Raw genomic sequence first — 12,512 nt, forward strand, 5'->3', positions numbered from 1 at the left:
AGTAAAGAACAGAGTCTCCAGTTTCCAAAGGATCCTCTTTCGCTTGCTTCAAGGCTTAATCACATCAGTCTGCCATCTGATGATGGTTAGGGAAGACTGATACTCTCTTTTTCTGCTAAACATGCTGCTCTGATTCAGGAGCTGCATATTTCCCACCAAGCAGGTAACAGAAGCAGAGAAGCAACAAAAGGATACACCTACTCCCCTAATGAAACACAAGCTGTCATTCAGCTTTATCAATGAAACCAAATCAAAGAGAAATGAACTGCAATTTAGAACTTCAGATTTATTTTTCCAAACTAACCTCCAGGTACGTTCCTCATTCCAAACAAAACCTACATCCTAGTCACCCTGAACAAGTCATCATGTCTTTGTCTAACGCCACTGCCTCAGACTGGAATGCATATGCACTCCATGTCAATATGATAAATGCACAGGCTCCCTTCAAACCCCAACTTAAACGTCACTCCTTCAATGCCACCCAAACTACATGCCCACAGGACTTTTTTCTCTATTCAAATGTTTATTAAATATTTCCATGTATTGTATTGAATAGTATACAGACCAACCCCTCCTAAACAGAAATTTTAACAAACACTTACTGAATGCTAAGCATATGGCAGGTTTAGTGCTAGGTTCTAGAATTTTTTAAATTGAGTAACAATACAATCTGCTGCCTTTCAAAAACTCCCCAACTACAATAAAAAACATACATAGTAAAGGTAGCATTTAGGGTAAATGGATAAGGAAAAAAAGAGAAATAAGACCAGAATGAAAATCAATGCAATGGATGAAAATCAATTCTACACACACTCTTCCATAAAACTGAAGAGGAGGGAATACTGTCCAACATATTTTGTAAGACCAGCACTACACTAGCACCAAAACCACAGACCAATAACCACTGGTATGTATATTTTACCAAACATACAAAAAAACTTAAAAAAAAAGAAGAGTAGGCTTACTGAACCCAAAGCTAAAGCTGAAAGTGGTAATGACTAGTCAGTCAGTAAGAAGATGAGTAAGGACTCCATATTTCTAGGCTACCTATTGATACTATACTGCCAGTTAATTAAATGTGAATTTAAAGCTTTTTACAAGCTGTTACCTGTGAGATATGATTGATGGAAGACTCCATTCTCCGAAGCTGAGAGGCTTGGATGTCCAGCAATTGGAGTACATTGTTAGCCAATGCATTTATTTGATAAGCAACACTAGCTAGGGATTGGGTTGTGTAGGCTTTGGTCTCTTCTAAAGCTTTTCTCTTGTCTGTAGCCTGAAATAAGAACAAAAACAACCAATATTTATTTAGGTTAACATTCATTAAACATCTGTTCTGTAGAAAGGCAGAGTTATAATTATATTTTTTAATAGAAAAGCCCAACTGAATCAAAAAATTTATCGGACCAGTCTGATGAACCACAAAGCACTCTACCCTTGGACCCTAATAAAGGCATGTGCCTCAGGTCCTATTGCTCACTCTCTGCCTGCACCCTGCACTGACCTCCCCACGTGTCCCCTCAAGGCATGCTGTGTATCTCCTCCAGGACCTGTGAGTAATAAATGTCTCTATTTCACTTTCCCTTCTAGTCTTTTGTTGAACCTTGAGCTCACCATCCATGACACCCTGGGGCTCTACTTAACAAATGTTAATTTAACAAAAAAATCACATCTACTAGTCCAATGATATGGACTAAATCCATTCTACCTTACATTCCTGTTTACATTAATCACCATCAGAAATCCAAACCCCCCATTAACCATTACAACCAAGCTTCTCATCTCCACAAAAACTACTGTAAATCTTATGACCCCAACCTTTACCCATCCATTCTTCCCAAACTCTAGTACACAACTCAGAGTCAGACAGTAAGAAATGTTCAGAGACAAAGTTCAGAGCAAAATTCAAAGACAAGTGATAAACCCTGGGGGGCAGGGGGAGGTGAGGGGAATGGATGGGGGAGGGGAGCAGGGTGGCCAGCAACTTGTATCACAATTAATATGTAATCTAAAAATTAAAAGGCCAAGAATAAATAGAAACAATGGAATAGAGATCTAACAGTTCAAAAAAAAAAGAAAAATAGCAATGCAACCACTCTTAACCATTTTTAAAAACATTCAACATCGCTCATCATAAACAAGAAATGCAGATGCAAACTAATATGAGATACTATTTCTCACCTATCCATCCAGCAAAAATCCAAAAGTGGGACAAGGTACTCTGCAAAGTTGTGGGAAAGACTCTCTGATACACTGCTGGTGATAGCCAGCAAAATTACACATGGACTTATTTTCTGTCCCAGTAATTTCACTTTTAGCAATCTATCTCAAATAATCACTGGCAAAAATATTATGTAATTATTCATTACAGCACTATTTGCAATATAAAAGACTAGAAACAACCGATATAACCAGCGATGGGGGATTGCTTGAATAAACCATGGGACCTCCAAACAGCAGAGTACTATACAGCTGTAAGAAGGAACGTTGAGGGATGTCGTTATTACCACTACCCTCCATCTCCAGAATATTGCTAAGGTGAAAAAAAAAATACAAGATAGAAAATAAAAATGTTTATTGAATGCTACTACTTAAGAAATGGGGAAAGATAAATAAATATATGTTTTTATTTTTTAAGAAAAAAGGATAAAACATAACATCTTTAAAAAATAATTACATATGGGGTCGGGGTAAATAGGTTGGTGAGAACATGGATAAGATTCTTTAAACATACCTTGCTTTTAGATTTGTTTTTGGAACTATGTAAATAATTCACACAATTATAACAAAATTAAGTTTTAAAAAGGAATTTCCCAAAATTAAATGTAAAATTAATCAAATGAGCCTAACTGTGCATCTAATTAGTGGCTTAACCAGAAAGAAAATATCCTAAAAGTGGCTTCAAAGCACAGAAATTTGATTGTACATTCTTAATGGGGCTTATCCTTAGGACGAAAACAACTGAAAGAGGAAAACAAAAAAATACTAAAGCTGTTTTCAATCACTTTGTTGCTGATGGTCGTTTTGGAATTATTATCCTGAGACTGTTGTTTGTGTAGTGTGGGACAAAGCAAGTCATTACTTATGTTTAAGTCACTGAGACCTGAGATGTTTGGCATAATTCAAAAGAGATTCTGATGAAAGAAGAATGAAGTTAAGAAAAAACCTATAGTTCTGGATTTAAACTGAAAGCATTCATTTGAACCTAATTTTGATTTTATCACGTATTATATATCAATATCCTAGCTCTGTCCAACGAAAAGGCCTAAATGTAAAACATGGTGACTGTAGTTAACACTGTACTGCATAATTGAAATTTGCTAAAAGGGTAGAACTTACCTGTTCTCAGCAAAAGAAAAAAAAAAAAGATATACATGAAGTGATGGATGTGTTAACTAAGTATTGTCAATGGAATGATAGCAGATACGGGTGCTACTTCCAGGCCTAGACGTAAAAACTTCCCATGCGTCTTCCGACGCAATGGTTAAAGTAAAATGTAGCCCTACCAAAAAAATAAAGCTGTATTTAACAGAAACCATTTTACACTGCTTCTATTTTAAATTTAAATTTAAAATAATTAAAATCAAATAAAATTTTAAAATTCATTTTCCCAAACTAGCCACATGTTAAAGTGCTCAAGAGCCATATGTAGATTGTGGCCTTACTGGAGACAGTGCAGTTCTAGTCACAGTTAATTTCCTCTATAGACCATGGATTTAAAAGTTAAATCTGCACAAGAATTACTGCTGTCACTTATTTCAGGTTTGTAAGTTTAGTATCCAATAGTTGGTCTCCCTCATTCTTTGGTGCTTTTACTGTTATTAACTACCAAGCAGCCTTAGTATGTTCCAAAGGATCACACGAAATGGATTATAAACCAGAAGACAAATAGCCAGCACTTCTCCAAGGAGCTAAAACAGACACTGTTAATCAATTATAGCAGTCTTCCCACAAAAGTCTAAATACTTTTAACTAATCACTCTAGGAGCTGACACGTGATATGTAACCCATTTGCCATCCCTGTCTTATGCCACTTATGAAATTTGCTTAAAATGGAAATAAACATATTCAGCTTTAAAGGAAAAGTTAATTATTTAAAAGAGCTAAACTCAAAATAAACAATGTAGCCAAGAACTAAACAGGAAATTCCTTAGATAACTGAATTTTCTGAAGAGCCCATATATAAAACTAGCTCTCTTCTTCCTCATTTATCCACCTGTGGATACCAAGCTTAGCTAAAGAAACTTTTCAAGTAAAACTACTCCTATTAAGTCCTTTTCTTGCCCCTAAAGGTAACTACACAGGCAAAATAATCTCTTGTTTTTCACTCCCTAAAGTGGAAATTACGAGTTATAAGCAATCGCTCTCATACCTATACATTTATTTTTAACCACACTTCCTCTCCCTCGTTCTCAACCTTCACATATGACCACAAGAAAAACCTTTCTACCTCTGTTACAAGTAATTACTTAAACCCCAAAAGAGACAGAGAGAACATCCTCGTCATGAGTATGCTTAAAAAGTAATGCAGGTACTCCCTGGTGGCACAGTGGTTAAGAATCTGCCTGCCAATGCAGGGGACTCGGGTTCGAGCCCTGGTCCAGGAAGACCCCACGTGCCGCAGAGCAACTAAGCCCGTGAGCCACAACTACTGAGCCCGCGTGCCACAACTACTGAAGCCCATGTGCCTAGAGCCCATGCTCCACAACAAGAGAAGCCACCGCAGTGAGAAGCCTGCACTCACCACAACTAGAGAAAGCCCACGTGCAGCAACAAAGACCCAACGCAGCCAAAAATAAAATTAATTAATTAAAAAATTTAAAAAGTAACGCATTCTAAGTGAAAAAAAATACTATATGGTTTCATTTTTGCCTGCTTTTTTAACAAAGAGAGAGATAAAATTTAAAAATTAATGTACCATGGTCCTATCATTCAAATTGACCTTGTTAACGGTTTAGTGTATTTTCTTCAAGTCTCTCAAGTACATGTATGTATACAAGAATGTAAAACTTATCATACTCTATAGCTACATAACCTTTTTTCATTTAAAAATATACCATGAGCATTTTCCCATGTGCTATTTTTCTCTTCCTATTCTTTTTTAAAAAACAATTTTCAATAGCTTCTTGATTATGGCAGTAACTGTTTGTTGCCTACTCTCATTTTAATTCTTCTAATATTAAGACCCTGATTTTAATCAGGGCATCAATGCAAAAAGCAAGTTCAAATCCAACTTCCTCTATCTAAATAACCAAACAAGAGATGGCATTATTTCGTAGTTGTAGGAATTCAATGGAAAACATGTACAGTGAATTACAAATATCTCCTACTGTTCCCCTGGTTAGCAGAGTCTTATATATATGTAGAAAAAATAATATGATAACCCCATGTATCTGTCCTTCAACTTCAATAAATGTCATATTTAGTTTTAAAAATTCACATTTTACTTGGTTTTATAATGTTTGCAAAGTTTTATATCTAAAATATATTAAAAATTAAGTTTCACTGATTTTTAAATGAAGTCAGGACCCTTCTTAGAAAATATCTTAAAATACCCATTTTAATATAGATTTTTTTTTTAAGGAACTGTTTTTCTTTTTTTTTATATAAATTTATTTATTTTATTTTTGGCTGCGTTGGGTCTTCATTGCTGCATGCGGGCTTTCTCTGGTTGCGGCGAGCGGGGGCTACTCTTCGTTGCGGTGCACAGCTTCTCATTGCAGTGGCTTCTCTTGTTGTGGAGCATGGGCTCTATGCATGTGGGCTTCAGTAGTTGTGGCACATGGGCTCAGTAGTTGTGGCTGACGGGCTCTAGAGCGCAGGCTCAGTAGTTGTGGCACACAGGCTTAGTTGCTCCGTGGCATGTGGGATCTTCCCGGACCAGGGCTCGAACCCGTGTCCCCTGAATTGGCAGGCGGATTCTTAACCACTGCGCCACCAGGGAAGCCCTAGATATTTTTACATCATATGAAATAAATACCAAAACACCAATACTGTCATTGTGCTCTAGCTCCACCTTAAATCTGTATTCCTCAAACACTACTACTGTTGATTTATTAAAAGTACTTGTTTATTGGGAATTTCCTGGAGGTCCAGTGGTTACGACTCTGTGCTATCACTGCAGAGGGCGCAGGTTTGATCCCTGGTTGAGGAACTAAGATCCCGCAAGACACGCGGTGAGGCCAAAAGAAAAAAAAAGTACTTGTTTATTTATTTTTACAAGTCTAATACAACTAATCACCTTCTCCCAACTCTTCTCTGTAACATTTTAGCTGCATAATTAAGTTCCAAACAAACACTAACCTATAAACTAACTTTAAGAGCATCATTTCTAATATAGGGCCCAACTACTGAAAGATGTCCTACAGGGAAAACAGAGCCTATACCTAGCACATATCCTACAGTACTAGCCTAATAACATTTCAGAAAAATAGTATGACAAATTAAAATGTTCTCTTTCTTACTTACCTTGAACCCTTCTTTAAAGTCTGACAAGAGGATTTGAAAACAGTTTGTTTTCTTTGAGGAACAATAATTTCTCTGTGTCCTAACTGCAGGTGGTTTAATAACCCTGCTTAGGTAACAAAACAGGGGTCTCATGTGCATTTTTTAAAAAAAGTGTTAACCATCTTGCTTCTGTCTTTACCTTTCCTCCCAATCTTTGTAGAAATGTCACCACACTGTATCTGTTTAACAACTTCTAACTTAACTCTAATCCAAACTTGCCAGAAACTTTTCCAAAGTCAGTATTTTTCCCACAGAATATTTCAAATATTTAAATAAGGCTTTTCCAATGATAAAATCGAAGATATTTCATGATAATTCATTAAAAAATAACCCACATCTACCAAAAAACACCATATTTCAAAGACTCCAACAAAACAGCTATGTCAGAGGCACCATTTTTATGTATCACTCAGAAAAAAACCTGCCAACTCAATTACGTCAGAATGCTTTCTTATGAAGAAATTTTATTTTATACTTACAGAAAATGCTCTTTGGGATTTATTTAGATGGTGAACTTTGTATATCACTCGTTTTTTTTTTTTAAGTTTTTTAAAATTTATTTATTTATTTATTTATTCATTTTTAGCTGTGTTGGGTCTTCGCTTCTGTGCAAGGGCTTTCTCTAGTTGCAGCAAGTGGGGGCCACTCTTCATCGCGGTGCGCGGGCCTCTCACTACCGCGGCCTCTCTTGTTGCGGAGCACAGGCTCCAGATGCGCAGGCTCAGTAGTTGTGGCTCATGGGCCCAGTTGCTCCGCGGCATGTGGGATCTTCCCAGACCAGGGCTCGAACCCGTATCCCCTGCATTGGCAGGCAGATTCTCAACCACTGCGCCACCAGGGAAGCCCTGTATATCACTCTTAATCATAGAGTAATGCCAGCTATAGAGCTCATTTTCAAATTTTTCCAACTTCCAAAACAAAGCCTTTACATCTTTTGTTTTGTATGATTCAAGATGCAACCAAAGATTGTGCACAACTCTTGACAGGCATGTCTATTCAGTTTCCTTAAAACTAGAACATCCCCTCCCAACCCTGACCTTTTTTTTTCTTTCAAAACATAGACATTGGGCTTCCCTGGTGGCGCAGCGGTTAAGAATCTGCCTGCCAATGCAGGGGACACGGGTTCGAGCCCTGGTCTGGGAAGATCCCACATGCCGCGGAGCAACTAAGCCCGTGTGCCACAACTACTGAGCTTGCAAGTCACAACTACTGAGCCCACGTGCCTAGAGCCCGTGCTCCACAACAAGAGAAGCCACTGCAATGAGAAGCCCGCGCACCACAACGAACAGTAGCCCCCACTCACCGCAACTAGAGAAAGCCCGCGCGCAGCAATGAAGACTCAACACAGCCAAAAATAAATAAATTAAATAAATAAATTTAAAAAAAAAAATAGACATTATTTTAAAATTCCAGGCCAGCTGTCTTATAGGAAGTCGTACAACCTGGATTTGTCTGATTGTTTCCTCATGATCAGATTCAGATTAAACAGAGAGGCTGGAATAATATATAGGAGATGCTGTGAACTTCCTACTACAAGTGATACATCTTTTAAAATAAGGTTCCACCTTTATTCCCAGGACTTTCCTCCAAGCTCCTGACACTAATTCTGTAAACTTTGATGCTGGTGCTATCTTAATCTTACCAGGAGGTATCAAAAAAAAATTTTTTAAGAGGAAACCCAAGATTCTTTTCTTTCTTCAAATGGTCCTTAAATGGTTTGACTCTTTTCTTTCCTCAAATGGTCCTTAAATGGTTTGTTGACAGGTTGCAATAATACAGTTATACCAACAGCAAAACCATCCAAATTCATACAAAGACAACTGAGAACAATGACAACTGCTGCTTGGCTGATAGCTTTTTAAGGACAACATTAATTGTAAAATGCATCCCAGTTACAGAAATGTTAAAATGCGGGGGTGAGGAGAAAGTTTCTTAGAACTGCTAAAATACACTCTATAAAGTTTAAGAACTCTTTTTTTTAAAAGAAGTATGTTAATGTTAATGAGAAGGATTTAAAATGTCAACTTGTAATACCTGTAACAGGAGGAGTTTTATATACACAAAACAAAACATCTACTTTGCTGAAGGCCACCTAAGTATTTGGTTAGTTTGAGACTTGAGAAACTTTCCAGGAGGAATCCATAATCACTTCGTGGAGAGGTATGTGAGGATTCAGGAAAAAAGAGCACACGGGCCAAATCCTGGTTGGAGCCATGGGGATTAGGGTATGCATGCATACACTCAATACCTAGCTAACATAGAAAGGATCTAATTTTTCTCCAACACAATACCTATTCCAATAAAAGTAAAAAGGAAATAAAAAGAAACCCTACCAGGTTACAGCAAATATCCAGCAAGAAGAATAAATTTTTTGCATAACAGTTCAGGTTGAAACCTAGTCACTGTAAGCTCTAGCACAGCTCCTCCCCACCACCTCCCACTTAAAGTAACTGCTAACTGCCTAATAGTCCTTTCATTCCCAGCAAAATCCAGGGGAAATCCCTGCTGCCTGTTGTGTCACAGTTTTGAGGTACAGGAATGGGAGTTGTTGCACACGCTCTTCTTTAATTGAAGAGCTAACACAGAACAATCAACAGCTGGTACACTCATATATATACATTTTTTAAAAATAAATTTATTTATTTTATTTATTTATTTTTGGCTGCATTGGGTCTTCATTGCTGCGTGCGGGCTTTCTCTAGTTGCGGCGCACGGGCTTCTCATTGCGGTGGCTTCTCTTGTTGCCGAGCACGGGCTCTAGGCTCACGGGCTCCAGTAGTTGTGGCACGTGGGCTCAGTAGTTGTGGCTCGCGGGCTCTAGAGTGCAGGCTCAGTAGTTGTGGCGCACGGGCTTCGTTGCTCTGCAGCATGTGGGATCTTCCTGGTCCAGGGCTCAAACTCATGTCCCCTGCATTGTCAGGCGGATTCTTAACCACTGCACCACCAGGGAAGCCCGTCAGCTGGTGTACTTATTAAATAACATTCCAAATTCAACTCTAACGTAGATTATGTTTTTAAACCTTCACAAGTCAATTTATAACTCCAGGGCATTTCCAATAACTAAATAATTACGTTCTGAAATTTTAGGTTTTACCTTAATTATAGCCTCAGTCAATGAAACTTATCCCAGACTCATTCCTTTACCATCCTGTACCATACTACAGGATGGTAAAGGAATTATATTTATAAAAAACAGGCTTAATGAAAACCTGTAAAAACCCAGTTTTAGAAAGAGCAACTACATTTAAACACAAAATAAGTTAAATGTATTAAATAAGTTAAATAATGTTAATGTATGTCAGTAAGTTAAATAAGTTAAATAATGTCAGTGTATTGTGTTTTTTTTTTTAATTTTTTTTAATTTAAATTTATTTATTTATTGTTATTTTTGGCTGCATTGGGTGTTTGTTGCTGCATGTGGGCTTTCTCTAGTTGCGGCGAGCGGGGGCTACTCTTCGTTGCGGTGTGCGGGCTTCTCATTGCGGTGGCTTCTCTTGTTGTGGAGCACGGGCTCTAGGCGTGTGGGCTTCAGTAGTTGTGGCACATGGGCTCTGTAGTTGTGGCTCGCGAGCTCTAGAGCGCAGGCTCAGTAGTGGCGCACGGGCTCAGTTGCTCCGCGGCATGTGGGATCTTCCCGGACCAGGGCTCGAACCCGTGTCCCCTGCACTGGCAGGCGGATTCTTAGCCACTGCGCCACCAGGGAAGTCCCAATGTCAGTGTATTGTTGACAGAATATATTCCACAGGAGTCCAAGACACTGGGTTCCTTCCATCAACTCCTTCCATGTTAACTAATTATCTTCTCATATAATCTTTTTTTTTTATTTTTTTTATTTTTTTTATTTTTTTTTCCTTTTATTTTGTATCTATATGAGTTGATGAATGTTCACTAAATTTATTTATTTATTTATTTATTTTGTCTGAGAAATGGGTAACTTTATTGTTACCTGAAAGATGAGAGACCTGAAGGACGTTAAAGAAACTCATTGGCTCTCTTTTTTTTTTTTTTTTTCCAGAGCTAAGTTATCTCACTCTACACGTTATGACCTCTGTTTCTTTTTTTTTTTTTTTTCCACACACACACACTGTATTTTATTTTTACAAGAGATAAATAGACTGACACCAAGCATTGTACATGGATGACCACAACAAAAGCAACAATGATTGCAATTACCAAACATGAAACACACTCATACTATGTCATAATATTGACATTCAGTCCAGTAATCCTCCACTGTAACAGCTCCTTTACTTTGCAGTGAAAATTGATTTGTATATTCTTTGCCTCTGAGTCCTTGTGGGATTTTTTTTTTTTAAATTCAGACAGAAAGTCACAAAAATTATACTCATATAATTATTCTCATATAATCTTATTTCTTCTTAAAAGGAAAGAGCCATGATGATCAAGAGTGTTGCCTGGGCAAGCACTTTAACATTCTGCTGGAGGGTGCAATTAGACAATATGTATCACGGTTCTTTAAAATGCATATATTCTTCACTTCTAGGAATTACCCAAAAGAAATAAAAGGCCAAGTGCAAAGAAACTGTATGCTCAATAATGTCCACACCTTTGTTTATAACAGCAAAAAAAAAAACCTAGAAACAATCTAAATGGCCAATGACTGATAGTTAAAATATTCAGGTATTAGAATGCCATGCAGTCAATAAAAGTGATCTAGGTATTTACCAACAAGGAAAATGCATTAAGTCAGAATTCAAACTGGGAAGTAGAACCACCATGAGTTACAGAATAAGAAATTACAGAATTTTACTTTACACAATTATAGGAATAGCTGGGAAAGTTGTGAAGGTCCCAGAGGGAAGTATGAGGATCAGAGAGTCATCAAATAGTCTATCTGAGACACCCAACACATCCAGCTGCAGAAAAGCAACTGCAAAGGAAAGACTCATGGAGAGATCTGGGAAGCTGTAGGTCTCCCACCAGGTGAGTGGGCCTGATGCCACTGCTGATCAAATTATCAGCAACCAAGAAAGAGAGCTGGATGCAGAGCAAAGGAGACCAAGGTCAAGCTGGAACCCACCAACACCTCTGCATCTCTCACTGCATCTTACCACAAAAACCTTCAGAGGTTAGTGAGTGTTGCTTACACAAATTCTCTTTTAGCCAATTCTAACCCACAAACATGCAGGGAAGGAACCATACTATAACTATGCCATACACAATTCCACCTTAAGTAAACTGATATAGTACGAACCACCGTGATACCCTCTGTCAATATGGTACACACACACCTCTGTCATCATATTCAGCTCCTGAATATAAACAACAGCAAAATCACGCTTCAGTCTAACATAATGCAACCATCCCTCATACAACCAAAAAGATGCCATCTCCCCAAAAGAGAGTACGAAGTCTACTTTCTCTTTGAGTAATGTTCTTTCCTTTCTTAGTTGAGTTGTACTTCCCCTTTGATATCCTGTAACTTAAATATTGAAATACAAGGTTAACCACTAATAACACATCTTAAGTTAAATACAGAAGAATGGGGGGGGGCAGAGAATAGCTTACTATATACACAAATATTAAGATACAGAACAAATATTCATAACTACTAGAGTTTTCATTCTATAACTGGTCATGAGGTCATAGTTGGTGTTTATCATAATTTTCTTCTCCTACTATCCATTACATATTTCATTTGCCCTCAGCAATCACCTCATATGGTTGTTGTTGCTTGCCTGGTGGGCTGACTCAAACCTTCTCTGCCATTAGCAGCCCTACTTGTACTGGGTTGTTTTAGTTTTGCATTAACTTTTTTATCATAGGAGACGGGAGTGGAAAACGGCACTCCAGAGGATCTCCTGCATTCCACACATACTCCTCTTTACCCCCAGTGTGTAGTAGCAACCCAATTTCCACTTGAGAGTCAGGATCAATCACAGTAACCAATACAGTAATCTCCTGCTTTGCCTGTTAGTTCACTGGCACAAGGAAGCCAAAGTGACTGGTGCTCAACTTCCAGTTTAATAGAACCAGTGCTGCAT

The 12,512-nt window shown here is 37.9% G+C and overlaps 1 protein-coding gene across 15 annotated transcripts in view; it reads right to left on the reverse strand.

The window, feature by feature from the left end:
- Positions 1-12,512, reverse strand: part of ABI1 (abl interactor 1) — a 97,506-nt gene that overhangs the window by 53,267 nt on the left and 31,727 nt on the right. For 13 of the 15 annotated variants that reach the window (XM_036843110.1, XM_036843112.1, XM_036843124.1 and 10 more), the window contains exon 2: positions 1,109-1,276. The exons of the other annotated variants lie outside the window; for them this stretch is intronic. In XM_036843110.1, coding sequence (XP_036699005.1) covers positions 1,109-1,276 — 168 coding nt within the window. The remainder of the gene's footprint in view (positions 1-1,108; positions 1,277-12,512) is intronic. 15 annotated transcript variants of the gene reach the window in all.

The sequence above is a fragment of the Balaenoptera musculus genome, chromosome 2 (genome assembly GCF_009873245.2).
Source record: "Balaenoptera musculus isolate JJ_BM4_2016_0621 chromosome 2, mBalMus1.pri.v3, whole genome shotgun sequence".
In the NCBI taxonomy this organism is placed as follows: Eukaryota; Metazoa; Chordata; class Mammalia; order Artiodactyla; family Balaenopteridae; genus Balaenoptera; species Balaenoptera musculus.